Raw genomic sequence first — 17,435 nt, 5'->3', positions numbered from 1 at the left:
GGCGGATCCCAAACCCAATAGGTGCATACCGCCACCAACTGTACCGGAGTGTGTATAACATCAGGGCTTTCCATACTTGAAGTCCCACATGTTCTCACTCCCTCCCTAACATCCCTGTCCTAGCTCATATCTTATCATGTAAGTAATTCCTCTCAGAGTTATACCCCATAACGACATGCTCAACATTTTCAGGAACATTGCAAACATCACTTTTATCTGATATGATATCAGATATTATCTGACATTGAATAAAAAGTTGATTTTAATCCAGTACGTCCAAATCTTAATCTGGAATAAACCACTTCCTCTCTTCTGCACTTCCCTTTGAAAGTCTTCCCCTTTAGATAGATAGATAGATAGATAGATAGATAGATAGATAGATAGAAAGATAGATATATAGATAGAAAGATAGATAGATATTGATCCCAAAAATGGGAAATTACAGTGTTACAGTAGCAAAATATCAGTCACACAGCACAGAATATACATAAAATACTAGGATACAATATACATGAAATAAAAATAGGATAGAATACAAGAACAAATATTTAAAACATATACAAGTTGGAAATACAAAATGTACAACTGCTGAACTAGTAATGATAAAGATGTAAATAAACCTACTGTGCAAGTTGCACTTAGTGCAGATGTGATGTCTAAGAGTCTTATCTAGCACCCAGTTTATTGGTTTCTGTATGCTGTGGAAGTGTCTCCTCTTTGATGTCTGTGTCCCGCTTCCTCTGGCCACAAATCCCTCGCTGCCTTTCTTATCGATGATCTGACCTCACCTTTTTGCCAAATCAAACTTATTATTATTTTCATCATCGTTTAATACCAACGCTCTCTTTGCAATCGCGTCTGCTCTCTCACTACCCTCCGCGCCATAATGAGCACGCCGGGCCCCCGGACAAAACTGTACACTAATCACAACTCTCTGCATTCTCGGCGTCATCGTACATATTGCCAACAATCAATCATCTCTTATTGTTCCTTTTGCAATCAAACTATTCAGAGCTGCAGGCAGTAGAGTCTGAACAAATGGCGCGACATTGTAGTCCTAGAATTATAGAAACTTGTCCTTCTGTAAATACAGTTACTCTGTCATTCATTCTATTGCATAATGACTACATCAATCTGAGACTCAAGGTACGAACGCTCCTGTTCCTACATGTCCACTCCTTGGCTCTTTAGCGCCGTCAGTAAATATTTGCATATAGCTAGTTGTACTAATTCCTCTTCATATAATCTTGAACGAAATATCCATTGCTATCCTCATTCCTTTCGATCCATTCTCTCTTCTGCTCCACAAGTTGCAAGTCCACATTGGGCGCTGGAAAAAATATCTATGGAGGAACATGACCCCCACACAGTATTTGTGGTGAGGGGGGGAGGGAATGAGCAGGTGGACCACATTGCAAAGGAGAGCTAAGAAGAGAAGTAAGATGTTCATGTATCATTAGGAAAGGAATTCAGGGGTAGACACTACCTCTCTGTACAACCTGAAGTTAGGAACAGAATGTTTCTGTACGTCTCTGTCCCGTTGCGACTCAGTTAAACCATGTGTTTACGCCGTAATATCAGGCAAGTATTAATATGAACATTGCAAAAGCATCGTTTCAGTTTAAAACTGTGTAGATTGAGTTTGGGGCACTGTCTGCCAAATTCCTCTTTGTGCATTGTAGGAAAACATGTTTCTGTCTTGCGTGAATGTGGGAGTCTTGAGACTGTAAGGCGGGTTTTCAATTGGTCAAATTGACCAATCATATCTTCACTCTTGCCCTTGCTGTAGATGCTTGTTGTACAATATTTGTTTTGTCCCGTGGTATTTAGTATTTGTCTATGATTTTGGTTTTGTATAGTGTCCAATATTATTTCTTAGGCCACTGAGTTTTGTGTCATAATTTACACAATGAAGAATAATGAAATGGATTTAATTTTTGTGAATCTGTTGACAATAAACAACTTTTATTTACTGTACTGTACCTCTTTTATGAAATGCTTTTGTATAGTAAGGTGTGTGTGTATATATATATATATATATATATATATATATATATATATATATACACACACCTTACTATACACTATACAATTACAGTAAATTATATGGTGGCCGAGACGGTTCAACACAAATACAAAAGCCACAACACAAAAGCTACAACACAAACGCAAAAGCCACAACACAAACGCAAAAGCCACAACACAAAAGCTACAACACAAACGCAAAAGCCACAACACAAACGCAAAAGCCACAACACAAATGCAAAAGCTACAACACACATTTTACAACAAAATACAATAAAAAGTCTAACAGTGTAGTATTGTACCAATGATGAAAGTTATCTCATTAGATGGTCAGTTAGCACCATCTAGTGGACATATAGTGGAACTACACCATCTGATGTGTGACTTCTCTGACACTGACTAGGTTCCTGACTGGTTTTGACATCACTCTGATGTTTTTCTGCCCTATAATTATCCAGCAGTAGTACTTTTTTACATTTTTTTCTCAAGCTGTTCAACATGATTCCTCCGTATACATTCATGATCAAACCGTAATCCTAAATATTTAAACATAACGCTGTTACCCTTTCCTTTGTTACTTTGAACATAGTATTGACGAGGCATATTATTTTGCCTTCTCTTTCTAATAAAGAACATGTTATTCAGATCCTTCACTGAAGTTCAAGTACTAATACTAGCATGTAGTTATACTACTAAAACATGGCTATTGCACGTACAATCTATCCTGAGCTTTTGCACATCCTGCACTAAACCATCAACAATCAAAATGTATGAGAAGTGAAAGTACTTCCCTGTCCGTGTTTTGTCACGATATATATGAAGTTTCTGAATTAATATTGCTGCTGCATTCATGTGTGTGTTGCATTTTGCTCCTGTAGATGTTCATGGTTGTGCTCAGTTGAACTCCATTTACTGTTATCTGAAAAGTAACTAAAGCTGTCAGGTAAATGTGTGTGGAGTGGAGTAAAAAAAAGTACAGTCCGTACATGTCTGAATACGTTACTTGTTGATTCAATAGTGACATTTGTTGTGTCGTTAAGCCTGTCCATTTACGATCATTATAAATATGACATTTTAAGTCCACCTGAAATTCAACTGCAAGTTTGTACTGCTCCATTGAACATTTCTGCTCTGTATCGCTTCCCCTGCGTTCTTCTTTGAGAGAAAATCTGAAACCAAAAGAAATTTCGTTTCATTGCATTAATCAGTCAGCATGTCTGTTTGTTCCCTGTCTGCATTGATGGAGATGAAGAACTGTGAAAACTGTGTGTAAAGCGGTAACCTTCTATCATAGACAGTCACACCACCATCAGCCTGAAACACAGCAGAGGCCACGGACTGAGAACAACAGCCCACATTAGCTTTTCCGCTAAAGTCTCCTCCTTCTCTAAAGGCCAAAAAGTTGCACTGCAAAGACTACAGCCGACGGCCAACTACAACCGACGCACTGCGCCTGTATATTATTTTCGATATTAGATGTCTCCCTGCTATTCTTATCCTTTGTAACTATGATCGCTAAATATTTCACTTCAAAGTTACGGGGATATTATACACATTTTATCAGAGGGTAAACGTGAATAGTTCATAACTCACTTTTTTTCCTCTTCATATTTAAACGTACACCAGAGGCTTTAGAGCAGGGGTCTTCAATGTTTTTTAAGCCAAGGACCCCTTAACTGAGAGAGATGGATCATGGGCTCCCTACTACAGATATTGTATAAAATGAAGTTGCATATTAAACTGGGCATACAATAATGTGTGGGTGGCCTAAATTTTATACTAAGCTTCTAAAATATAAATTGTTGGCATGATTTTATAAAACATGTTTTAATGTTACGCATACATATGAATATAAAATATATAAATGTCTGTGGATGGCTACCGTAGAGACTACTATACCTATAGGCCAGTAAGCCTAATATTCAATGTTTTTTTTCCACAGATAGGCCGATTTATATTTGCTAATAATATGTTGGATTATGCAAATTATTATACATTATACCATCATTTGGCGGGCCCCCGTGCAGTAACTCGCCCTGTTGAAGATCTCTGCTTTAGAGACCCTATTTAGTACTCCTGAAATCTGTGCTGTGCAGTCAATCAAAGTCCAAACGTACATTACTTTAGAAGTATAAAGGATAATAATACCTCAGAATTATACTTAAGTACAGTAGATGAGTAAATGTACTTAGTTACATTCAATCACTGATCTTATCTCATCTTATCAAAGGGCTCTTAAAACGCAGTTTTATTCTGAAGGGCAGAGGCGTGTAGCGGAAGTTGTGTTTGTGTTTCCGGGTCCCGGTAGATGTTACGACCTCCGGCCCATTGTTTGCATTTTACCGCATGATGAGGACGGCGGAGTGATTCATTTTCTACAGAAAGACGCATCACAAACTGCTGCATGTGGCTTTAAAACCTGAAACAGAGCTACAAAGAGCAGGTCTGTTGTCTTTCTCTGACTGGAAACGCATTAACTGCTATAGTTTGCAGGCAGTCCGTAAGCCAAGCTAACGTTAGCCGCATCTAGCTCCTGCTAACGTGTGTTATGCTGCGTTCCAGGCAACCCGTAACCCGTGTTTTCACAACCTTCTACCCGTGAAAGTGCCCTGGAACGGCAGTCAAACCCGTAACTTACTACCCGTGACCTCGTACCAGATCGTTGTACTCCCAGTTACAGTTTTTGACGTCACACACACACACACACACACACACACACACACACACACACAAAAACAAACAACAATGGCGACCCCATGTTGATGCTGTATAGAGACATATAAGAAAAAACACCGGCAAGATGGCGGTGTATATTAGTACTTGCATATTAGTGAAACATAGTTACTTAAAGTATATTGTTGGAGGTATCTTAATGCAGAGTTGAGTGCATCGTGTCAACTTATTGTTAAGCTCGTATCGTGTAGAATTCTCGCCTTTTAATGACGCGTGGGGAAAAGAAAAAAAAAAACTTTGGCTAACAGCATTGCTAGCTAGCATACCACAACTACAGCAGCATGCAGGTACCGACGGAGAATCCGCTTATGAACAACCTACACGACTACTGCATGGCAGATGCACCTGTGATCTCCCTCGGGGACCCAGATCTTAGTTTCCATTGCTTTACTAAGTTTCACTAAGTCTAGTTTCATCCAAACTTTACTTCTTACGTTGTTCTATCTGTTGTTGTTGTTAATACGTCTTTATCTATCATTACTCTTAATGCCAGGGGGATAAGGAATATTGTTAAGCGAAAGGCGTTTTTTTGTTTTGTTTGTCAAGCAGCACAAATCCGATTTCTGTTTCATTCAAGAGTCACACTCCGTTCCGGACGATGCTAGATTATGGAGATCCCAATGGGGAAATGATCTGTGGCGGGCTCATGGATCTGAACATTCTGCTGGTGTTGCGACTCTAAAATCTAATTTTCCAGGGACTATTCTTTTATCTGTCAGCGATACATCAGGTCATTTTGTTTTTCAAGTGTTAGCCATTGAAAACTTTACTTTTGATAGTTATTAACATATATGGCTATAATTCTAACCATGAGAACGACACAATGCTTGAAACATTAGAGAAGCATATACAAAATACCCTTAATAGCTTTCCAAATTCAGGTATAGTAATGGGGGGGGGGGGGATTTCAACATGATATTAGATCACAACATTGACTGTTGGCCTCCACGTGTTTCCACTGCAGTAAATGAAAACCTAAAATTATTTATGCAAACAGTTTAACTTGATTGATGTATGGAGGTTTAACAATCCTAACATAAATGCTTTTACATGGAGTAATAGAAGTGCACGATTGGACTATTGGTTAGTTTCTGATCATTTGAATGTTGATTAAAATATCAGTTAATATCATCACAACCCCATTAACAGATCATAATGCAGTCTCCATCTTTATCCCCTTGCACTCTGCCCCCTCTACAAGATGTAGAAATGCTTACTGGAAACTAAACAGTTCGCTTTTACAACACGATGTGGTAAAATCAGACGTAAAAAAAATAATAATAAAGCAAAGTCCGATGATGCTTTTGGTAGCAATTGAGAACTTCTGAAATTTAAATATTTGAGGAATCATGGTAGTATCTTATCCAAAAATCATAAATTGGAGGAAGAAAGAGTGGTCTCTAAAATAATTTCTTTATACCAGAAGGACCCTGCAGATATATCGGAAGAGGAAAGACTAACACTAATTTCGGAACAACTTAAACTAAATGAGATTTACTCCAACAAAGCAAAAGGTGCCTTTTTATAAGGTCAAGAAAAAGGTGGATTAAAGAAGGGGAACAGAACTCTGCCTATTTTTTCGGCTTAGAAAGATATCATGGGAAATTCAATGTAATCCAGCAACTTAATATTAACGATACTGTCAAAATACAAATCGAAATATTGCCATCAATCAACCAGTACATTCTTGAACCCTCTTATCGTCACACCAATCTCTCAAGATGATAGGGAACTCTGCGATGACCCTATAACCTTGCAGGAAATCACGTTTGCAATTGAACATTGTAAAACTAACAAATCTCCTGGAGTTGATGGCCTCTCTGCAGAGTTTGATCAGGCTTTTACACAACATTTAGCTCCCTTTAGTAATATTAGAAAGTGTTGAAAAAGGTTCTCTACCTCCTTCACTGACCCAAGGCTTAATTACGTTAATCCCCAAACCCCAAAAAGGATCCACTGTTTATTGATAATTGGCGACCTATTTCATCACTTAACACTGACTACAAAATGTTTGCCTCAATTATTGCCAAACGATTAAAAAATGTTCTAGACCCTGTTATTGATGAAGTCCAATCAGGATTCATGAGAAAAAGACATATCTCAAACAATATTCGGCTTGTCTTAGATATAATTGATTATTCATTTTTATGTCCTGATGATAGTTTTTTATCTTTTTCTTGGACTTCTATAAAGGCTTTGACACAGTAGAACATAACTTTGTATTTCAAACTATTGAGAAATTGGAGATTTTTTTCTGTAAAGCTGTTAGAACAATGTACTGCAAAGGCAATAGCTCTATCAGAGTAAAAAAAATGGGACATCGCCGAGAATTGAGCTGCAAAGAGGCATCCGGCAGGGCTGCCCTGCCTCTCCCTACCTATTCATTTTATGTACACAACTTCTTTTCACCCATATTAAAAATAGTGCTTTAAAAGGAATTTCAATTGCAGAAAGAGAAGTTATCCTCACCCAACTAGCAGATGATACTTTATTTAAAAAAAAAAAAAAAAAATGCCAGCCAAGTGCCAATCGCTATCAAAACAATAGAATTATTTCCCGCAGCTTCTGGACTCCGCTTAAATCTGAAGAAGGTGTGAACTTTTTTTCCCTTTAAAGAAAGCGACACCTCCCAGGTTTGTAACATACCAATCAAAGATAAGATTACTTATCTAGGGATTACTATAATGAAAAATGAGGAGGAGAGATGCTCTCCAAACTTGAATTTGATTAGTGATAAGACAAAGATGGAATTTTATACCTAACTATATTTTCTCTAAGGTTGGTGGTCTAGAATATTTACTTTTGTGTGATTTATGAAATAGAAAAAAATCCCGTAATTTTATCTAAATTCCACAAACAAATGCTCTTAGCGTGGTCGTTAATCTACAAACATAATTTCTCCCCACATAGGTGCTTCATCTGGAATAATCGGCTTATTAAGTTCAAGAATACATCTTTATTTTATAAAACTTGTTTCAATAATAATGTAATTCTAGTATCCCAACTACTTAATGATAATGGATCATTGCGGAATTATTCTGAATTCCTTCACACTTTTGGCATTCCAATCACCCCAAGAGAGTTTGCAGTTGTTATGGATGCCATCCCATCTGGTATTTTAACTCTCTTAAAAGGGACTGGAAAACCAGATTGCCTACCAGCTTTGGACCCTAAGTTGACCTCAGTTGGTAATATATGTTTCGCTACCACAACGAGGAATAATAATCGTAACATTCGCTCTTCATTCCAGAGAGATGTCACCAGCACCCCTAATGTTGTTCCCTATTGGTCTAACTTTGTTGGCAACCTGAATTGGGGGAATATATGGAACCTTCCTTACAAATACCTCCTTACGAATAAAGTAAGAGAAGTCTCCTTCAAAATCATAAATAGGTATTATCCTGCTAAGCAATATCTCCTTAGGTTTAAGCTTGACATATGTGTTAACTGTTCTTTTTGTGGAATATGTCCAGAAACAATGGTGCACCTGTTCTGCCAATGTCCCTACACCACCACTTTCTGGAAAGATCTCTCCCGATACATTACTGATAAACTTGTCTCTGATTTTTATTTGTTGTGGAAAGATGTACTGTTTGGTTTCCATGACAACAAAAGTAAAAAAACAGAAAGAAATATACCTAATTAATTTATTGATCAATTTAGGGAAATATCATATTCACAAAGCCAAATTTAGTAACTCTAAACCTTCTTTTATTGCTTTTGGTAAGGAAACGGAACAGTACATCAAAACCATCTATGATTCAAAAAATAAGAAAGCTGCTAAAACCATTCAGTTATGCTCTATTTTTAATGTATATATTTGAAACTCCCCCTGGCACTGCTCTTGACTTATGTTTTTTCTGTATTAATGACTCCGTTTGCTTTTTACTGTTTGTATCGTAAAGATTTAATAAAGATTTATTAAGTTGATGCTGTACAGACGCCGGTGATTAACGCTGAGAAATAGAAATAAATAGACAAAAATAGGCAACGTAAAGTAATTCTGCACATTTTAATCCAAATAATACACATACGATTGTGTACTACTACAGGTTATGTTTATTAAATGAAGCCCAAAATATGTCGCCGAGTAGAAATCGCTAGTATCAGTTATAGCTATAGCGCTAGCTAACGTCAACGTTAGGTAGCCGCTAGCTAACGTCAGGTAACGCTAGCTAGAAGGGTTTGTCATGACTTTGCCTGGAACGCTACCAAGTCGTGAGTCGTGGCTTGGAGTCGTCACTTACGGGCTAAAACATTATTTCACGTGTAAATTCCGTATTTTCTTAAATTACAGGTCGGGGAGAAGTCGAGGAAAGGCACGTCAACATGAACTCTGAGAGGAAACTGTCAGCTGACCAGCAGAGAGGTGGGAAACGTTTACAATGTTATATATTCGTCTCTACCTTGAATTGATGAACTGGCTCGGGTTAAACCTTACATGGGCAAAGCGGCTTTATTTGTATAGCACATTCAGCAACAAGGCAATGCAAAGTGCTTTACATAAACGTTAAAAAGCAGTTACGCAGCTGAAATAGAATAAGACAGATATGAAATACAGGAATAAAAGTTAGTGCAGTTTAAAGGACAATTCCGGCGCAAAACGAACCTAGGGGTTATTAACAGATGTGTACCCACTCTGTCACTCTCTGGGACATGTTTTCATGCTAATCGAATGTGTTTGTAGCTTGAAAGACGCTAGTGCGGACTGCTGACTAGCTAGCTCACAATGCCAGTATTCGGGGCACAGGGAAAGTAAAAACAAATCGCTATTTATACCACTAAAAATGCTCGAAATATCACCACACTTCAACGGTAGCATGATGAGTGTCCCTAAATGTTAACCGAAGCATTGAGAACATTGTAAGTGTACAGACAGTTTATTGAACGAAGAGCTGCGGGAGCTCCGTGAAAGGGCTACGAGAGAGAGAGAGAGAGAGCTACCGGTAATCAATGCCGCAACACAGCCTCGTACTTCGGGAAACTGGTGGTGTACCTGCGGACATTGTGAAGCTATGGACACCGAACAGTGTGTCTGTGTTGCACGGGGTGGGATCTGTTGTGTCGCGACACCCAAGAGACACAGTGTTTTGTACAGTCTGAAGATTTCCCCTCTCTGATAAACAGGGCTGTACTTGAAACTTTTTTCCCTGTCCCGAAAATAAATTGGAGACGGCGACCCAGACCGGAGGGACTAGATGGACAGTTATCCACTGAGTAAGTACACTAGACAAGTTATGCAGAGTGCAATTATTTCAAATATATTGAGCAAAGCTAAGTCATGACTGGTTTTCAAGACGGCGGCAGCATGTAAACGAGTACGCGAGTGTCTTTATAATGTTTACACTTACAAAGTTCTCAATGCTTCGGTTAATATTTAGGGACCCTCATTATGCTACCGTTGAAGTGTGGTGATATTTTGAGCCTTTTTAGTGGTATAAATAGCGATTTGTTTTTACTTTCCCTGTGCCCCGAATACTAGCGTTGTAAGCTCGTCAGCGGTCCGCGCTAGCGTCTTTCAAGCTACAAACGCATTCGATTAGCATGAAAACATGTCCCAGAGAGCAACAGAGTGGGTACACAGCTGTTAATAACCCCTAGGTTCGTTTTGAGGACTTGAGCAGCAGCGTTCTGAATGTTTTTTAGGCAGACCTATAAAGACACCGTTACAGTAGTCGAGTCTACTGAAGATAAGTGTGTGTATATATGTGTGTGTATGTATGTATGTGTGTATATATATATATTTATTTATTTATTTATTATTTATTTATTAGGGCTGTCAAACGATTAAATTTTTTTAATTGCGATTAATCGCTGAAGTTCTATAGTTAATCGCATGTTTTATCACAATTAAAATTCTATTTTGCATTTCAGAACTGATTTTAAGTACATAATAACAATGGAAAACAATTTTTACCAGTGTATCTTGATTGGGAATCAAATGAATGCAAAGAAAGTGACTTTATGAACTTGACTATTATTTATTTACTGTAAACAAATGTGTGAATCTGTCATTATTGCACAATTCCTACAAGTACCTAACCTAACTGAGATGTAACACTAACACTTTGCTTATACAGTACAAACAAAATGGTCCAAAAACCAGATGCCACAGCAGGACATTTAACCTTTACATTTTTAACAAGGATTGAGAACAATTGACTGAGATGTAACACTAACAACCACCGTTAAGGCAAACGAGTGCAAAGTCCAGCCAGAGTCAATATAGTGTTTAGTAACTCCTAAATAATGTTGATTACTCACTGACGTCCAGTGATCACCGGTTAATGAGACAGCGTTTGCACTTTGCAGCAGTTCCAGTTTAGCTGCTTTCTCCGTGTCATACAGGCTGTGTATGGTGAAACTACTGTCCCCCTTGATGCAGTGTATAAGATGGGTCAGAACATGTCAACCGTAGCACTTCTTTAAGACCCGAGTCCTCTACGATGCTGATAGGTCTGCAGTTAGTTGCCACCCATTTTGCAAGAGCTGTAGTCATTTTTTTGGATTTGGTTTCATCCGCAGGTTGGCAAGTAGCACTCTCCAATATACTGCTTTGCCTGAGCCCGCTAGCATCAAACTGCGTTACGTTAATATGCTTAGCTCGTAGGTGGTAGCTCCAGCTTGACGTGCTTCGGTGATATGTTAATTCGACTTGTCTACGAGCCGTCCGGGAGTTTTTTTTTTTTAAAGAAAAGCGCCATTCAGAAGTGTGTTGCTGCTCATCGTCCGTACGACTCTGTGATTTTACTTTTGTCGGGTCGGCTTCGTGGAATGGATGATTAAGTTAGACTCAATGTTTTCTGTTGAGATGCTGAAGCATTGACGTTGTGCTATCATTGTGGTAAGCTAGATTTTGCGGTAGACACACTGTACGGAGTTTTCGTTTTAATTACGATTGAACTGATTCCAAACTTTGGACACTTTCTGTCGTTTTCTCCAGCCTGTCTCTTCTCTTAGCCCCTCAGTTTTTGCGCTCTTTCTCTTTGTAACCTGCGCCGTCAGTCTTCATGGCGTGTGTCGCCAGCAGCGTCAAGCCCGGTGTGCGACAGTAATAATCTTCCGTGTGGAAACACCGTGACCAATAAAACGTTGGCAGACCTGCCAACCTGTACGCATTTTGCGTAGTAGATACACATTTTGACATCAAAATACGGTGATACGATTTGTCACTTTTAAACTACGCGAAAATCAGGTGACTGCGTTGAGTTCACTCGTTGGCGGTTGACGTGCAGTAGCCGTCTCAGTTTTGGATTTTGTTACAAAGGTCTTGTATTTTTTTTTTTGCCTTTACTAGGATTAAGTTCATACCATGACAAAATTAACTGTTTAACTAATGTAGGCTAATTAAAAACGGCGCCTTCAGACAAAGCTCAAGCTAACAGACTAACGGCTTATTATATGCAAATATTTGACCTGTGAGCGCATTAATCTGCTCGGTGTGCGTCTTATAACAAACAGAGCGAGCAACCACCGGACTCTAACATCTGTTGACCCGTGCAGGACTTCACTGTGAGCGGACTGTTTAGAGACCATGTGACCGGAAGGTAACGTTAACGGTTAGCTGCTACTGTAGCAGAGCTGCAAGTTAACGCTGAACTGAGCTGTGTGTTTTCAGTGTTAAACACTGCTGCAGGTATTCATGCACAACTGTTGTTGGTTATTTACAGAGGTGGAAGACTTATTCAGATCATGTATTGCAGTAAAAGTAGAAAACACAGTGTTGTAGAGTTACAAGTTACTTGTCAGTTACAAGGCCTGCATTCAAGTAATAGTACAAAAGTATTATCAAAATATACTTAAGTACCAAAAGTAAAAGTGCTTATTATGCAGTGTAATATATCTTATTTTATTGGATTATATTATGATCCAATACATTGTATTAAATATGACTGATCATTTAAATGAAATGTTTCATTTAAGGCGAGACACGGCAGGCAAAAACATCGTTTTTTTTTTCACTGGTCAATTTTGAGATTTTGGGCTATTTGTCTTCAATAACATGTATTCTTTCAGACTTGTGGTGAAATAAAGTCCGAAATACACATTTAGGTCTTTATCTTACTACACTTTGTCTGTTTGCGTCGGTAGATTTCTCCTAAATTCAACAAAAGTTGGTGTTCTAAATCATCCCGCTGCTCCGCGATCGCTGTCTCCACCCTGTCATCACATATACCGTTGGAAAGCTCTCTCTCTCCTGTACAATGCTGTCGGATCCAAATGTGGTCATTTCCTTTTTATCAGCAACCAATCGTGAAAGTAAAATGGGGGATTGAACTCAAAATGCGCAATCTCATTGGCTGATGCCAATTTCTTTCTCTCTCTCTCAAAGCAGTTTACAGAAAGTCATAACCTACATTTCATATATATGATATAAATAAGTGTCACATATATACTACACTGTACTGATCGCGATACAAGACACTATATTACAAAACAATTACATTACACAACAGTTACAGTTGTTGTATAATCCATCCATCCATCTTCGTCCGCTTATCCGGTATCGGGTCGCGGGGGTAGCAGCTCCAGCAGGGGACCCCAAACTTCCCTTTCCCGAGCCACATTAACCAGCTCCGACTGGGGGATCCTGAGGCGTTCCCAGGCCAGGTTGGAGATATAATCCCTCCACCTAGTCCTGGGTCTTCCTCGAGGCCTCCTCCCAGCTGGACGTGCCTGGAACACCTCCCTAGGGAGGCGCCCAGGGGGCATCCTTACCAGATGCCCGAACCACCTCAACTGGCTCCTTTCGACGCGAAGGAGCAGCGGCTCTACTCTGAGCTCCTCACGGATAACTGAGCTTCTCACCCTATCTCTAAGGGAGACGCCAGCTACCCTCCTGAGGAAACCCATTTCGGCCGCTTGTACCCTGGCTCTTGTTCTTTCGGTCATGACCCAGCCTTCATGACCATAGGTGAGGGTAGGAACAAAAACTGACCGGTAGATTGAGAGCTTTGCCTTCAGGCTCAGCTCCCTTTTCGTCACAACGGTGCGATAAATTGAATGTAATACCGCACCCGCTGTGCCAATTCTCCGACCAATCTACCGCTCCATTGTCCCCTCACTCGCGAATAAGACCCCAAGGTACCTTCACTTGGGGTAAGGACTCATTCCCTACCTGGAGAAGGCACTCCATCGGTTTCTATGGCCTCCGATTTAGAGGTGCTGATCCTCATCCCAGCCGCTTCACACTCGGCTGCGAACCGATCCAGTGAGGTCTGAAGGTCACAGGCCGATGATGCCATCAGGACCACATCATCTGCAAAAAGCAGCAATGAGATCCCCAGCCCACCTAACTGCAACCCCTCTCCACCCCGACTACGCCTCGATATCCTGTCCATAAATACTACAAACAGGATTGGTGACAAAGCGCAGGCCTGGCGGGGGCCAACTCTCACCTGAAACGAGTCCGACTTACTGCCGAGAACCCGGACACAGCTCTCACTTTGGTCGTACAGAGATTGGATGGCCCTGAGAAGGGACCCCCTGACCCCGTACTCCCGCAGCACCTCCCACAGTATCTCCCGGAGCACACGGTCTTACGCCTTCTCCAGATCCACAAAACACATGTAGACCGGTTGGGCATACTCCCAGGCTCTCTCCAGGATCCTTGCGAGAGTAAAGATCTGGTTCGTTGTTCCACGACCAGGAATCCGCATTGTTCCTCTTCAACCTGAGGTTCGACTATTGACCGAACCCTCCTTTCCAGCACCTTGGAGTAGACTTTACCGGGGAGGCTGAGAAGTGTGATACCCCTGTAATTGGCACACACCCTCTGGTCCCCCTTTTTAAAAAGGGGAACCACTACCCCGGTCTGCCACTCCTTAGGCACCATCCCAGACTTCCACGCAATGTTGAAGAGGCGTGTCAACCAAGACAACCCCTCCACACCCAGAGCTTTAAGCATTTCTGGACGGATCTCATCAATTCCTGGGGCTTTGCCACTGTGGAGTTGTTTAACTACCTCAGCAACCTCCAACAGGGAAATTGACGACAATCCCCCATCATCCTCCAGCTCTGCCTCTATCATAGAGGGCGTATTAGTCGGATTTAGGAGTTCCTCAAAGTGCTCCTTCCACCGCCCTATTACCTCCTCAGTTGAGGTCAACAGCGTCCCATCCTTACTGTACACAGCTTGGATGGTTCCCCGCTTCCCCCTCCTGAGGTGGCGAACGGTTTTCCAGAAGCACCTTGGTGCCGACCGATAGTCCTTCTCCATGTCTTCTCCGAACTTCTCCCACACCCGCTGCTTTGCCTCTTTCACGGCAGGGGCTGCAGCCCTTCGGGCCCTTCGGTACCTTGCAACTGCCTCCGGAGTCCTCTGGGATAACATATCCCGGAAAGACTCCTCCTTCAGTCGGACGGCTTCCCTGACCACCGGTGTCCACCACGGTGTTCGTGGGTTACCGCCCCTTGAGGCACCTAAGACCCTAAGACCACAGCTCCTCACCGCAGCTTCAGCAATGGAAACTTTGAACATTGTCCACTCGAGTTCAATGCCCCCAGCCTCCACAGGGATATACGAAAAGCTCCGCCGGAGGTGTGAGTTGAAAGTCTGTCGGACAGGGGCCTCCTCCAGATGTTCCCAATTTACCCGCACTACCCGTTTGGGCTTACCAGGTCTGTCCAGAGTCTTCCCCCACCCCCTGACCCAACTCACCACCAGATGGTGATCGGTCGACAGCTCCGCCCCTCTCTTCACCCGAGTGTCCAAAACATACGGCCTCAGATCAGATGAAACGATTATAAAATCGATCATTGACCTTTGGCCTAGGGTGCTCTGGTACCAAGTACACTTATGAGCACACCCTATGTTCGAACATGGTGTTCGTTATAGACAATCCATGACTAGCACAGAAGTCCAACAACAAACAACCACTCTGGTTTAGATCAGGGAGGCCGTTCCTCCCAATCACGCCTCTCCATGTGTCTCCATCATTGCCCACGTGCGCGTTGAAGTCCCCCAGCAGAACTATGGAGTCCCCCACTGGAGCCCCATGCAGGAATCCACTCAAAGTCTGCAAGAAGGCTGAATACTCCGAACTCTTGTTTGGTGCATATGCACAAACAACAGTCAGAGTTTTCCCCCCCACAACCCGCAGGCGTAGGGAGGCGACCCTCTCGTCCACCGGGTTAAACTCCAACGTAGCGGCACTCAGCCGGGCGCTTGTGAGTATCCCCACACCCGCCCGGCGCCTCACACCCTGGGCAACTCCGGAGAAGAAAAGAGTCCAACTCCTATCCAGGAGTATGGTTCCAGAACCGAGACTGTGCGTAGAGGTAAGCCCCACCAGATCTAACCGGTAGCGCTCCACCTCCCGCACAAGTTCCGGCTCCTTCCCCCACAGAGAGGTGACATTCCACGTCCCCAGAGCCAGCGTCTGCTGCCCAGGTCTGGTCCGTCGAGGCCCCTGACCTTCACTGCCACCCGTGTAGCATTGTATAATACAATTACTATATAATAGTAGGCTACTAAACAAATCTGTTATTTTGGGATCCTAAAGTGGTTGCGAGTCCCTCAGGCTGTGGCAGGCAGATCCATGTTTAGCTGTAAGTGGAGCTGCTGTCCCCTCTCCTAAGAGAACATCCAGCTTCTTTTCTGGTGTTAACTTTGGGAAGTTTTATTTTTTTAAATCTCTTAGTGAAGATAATTTTTCCCAGTGGAGGAGGAAGTGCATCTCTGTCTGACCCAGTTGGTGACTGATCCTGTATTTAGTCAGGATCCGTCTGACACATACTATGTCAAATAACAATTTAGTCTACTTTGTTTGCTTTCTGCAATTTTCTGAATATTGGTCTTTTGAATGATTCATAATTAGTTTTCTTCTGTTGTGTTGTGGAGCCTGGTTAGTTAGCTTCACGATCAGCTGACTGAGGGGACTGTTTCGTGGGGAAAAGTAAGCTAGAGGCAGCAGCAAGTATGGCCATCCTTCAATGACGGTGCCTTTGCCATGCTTTCTGTTATGGAGAAGTTGTGGCTTCAGAGCACAGTTGTGACGGTCAATTCAATGAGAGCAACTAATATGCTCAGGATCTCGAAAGCTGAGACCATCACAACTGCCAGTGTAAAACATAGACACAAGAGTCTAAGCACAGCTAAAATACATAGGCCTATGGTGCTGGAATGGACAATTAGACTTTAGAAAGCTGTGACATCTACTGTTGGTCTTGTTCTGTGTCCATACAACTGTCTAGCGTGGGTTTTGTGCATGATGCGCCAATGTTAATTTCTTGAGTTACTGCAGTTGTAGGCCTTATATGCCTGCCATTTCATTAAATAATCAATTTTCATGAGCTTGAAATGTTCTATAATATTATTACTAAGGGCCTGAGCATTTATTCTGTTTTTGAGCATTTTTTTTCCCCAATAGAAATGTATTGAATTCCCCTATTTAAATCTTTAAATACTGTTTTCTCAAAATGAGTTTTTTGTCATTCTCCAGTATAAACACCATGTAGCACCTATGTACACCAAACGAAAAGTATTCTGAAGATATTTTCAGAGGGATTCGTTAATGCATCATTCCTGGCCTGATTTATGTGACATTTTAATCCAAGAAATATGGCGAAAATCGATTTTTTTTTTTTTTAAGGCTGACAGTATATTTCCTAGGTAATGAAAGCAGATATCCTGAAATCCCTCTGACATTTTGTTTTCATCATGTATGTAAACAAAA

General features: G+C 41.3%; 1 protein-coding gene across 4 annotated transcripts in view; it reads left to right on the top strand.

The window, feature by feature from the left end:
* LOC144512820 (uncharacterized) overlaps positions 1-17,435 on the top strand; it is a 289,800-nt gene that overhangs the window by 262,699 nt on the left and 9,666 nt on the right. The window contains exons 1-3 of one of the 4 annotated variants that reach the window (XM_078243766.1): positions 4,339-4,468; positions 8,009-8,119; positions 9,056-9,127. The exons of 1 other annotated variant lie outside the window; for it this stretch is intronic. In XM_078243766.1, the coding sequence (XP_078099892.1) occupies positions 9,088-9,127 (40 nt within the window). In that variant the 5' untranslated portion in view covers positions 4,339-4,468; positions 8,009-8,119; positions 9,056-9,087. Of the gene's footprint in view, positions 1-4,338; positions 4,469-8,008; positions 8,120-9,055; positions 9,128-17,435 lie in introns of those variants that run through there. 2 more of the 4 variants (XM_078243765.1, XM_078243764.1) reach the window with 2 other exon arrangements.

This window comes from Sander vitreus, chromosome 24, assembly GCF_031162955.1.
Source record: "Sander vitreus isolate 19-12246 chromosome 24, sanVit1, whole genome shotgun sequence".
NCBI lineage: Eukaryota > Metazoa > Chordata > Actinopteri > Perciformes > Percidae > Sander > Sander vitreus.
This window is presented reverse-complemented; position numbering and strand designations above follow the sequence as displayed.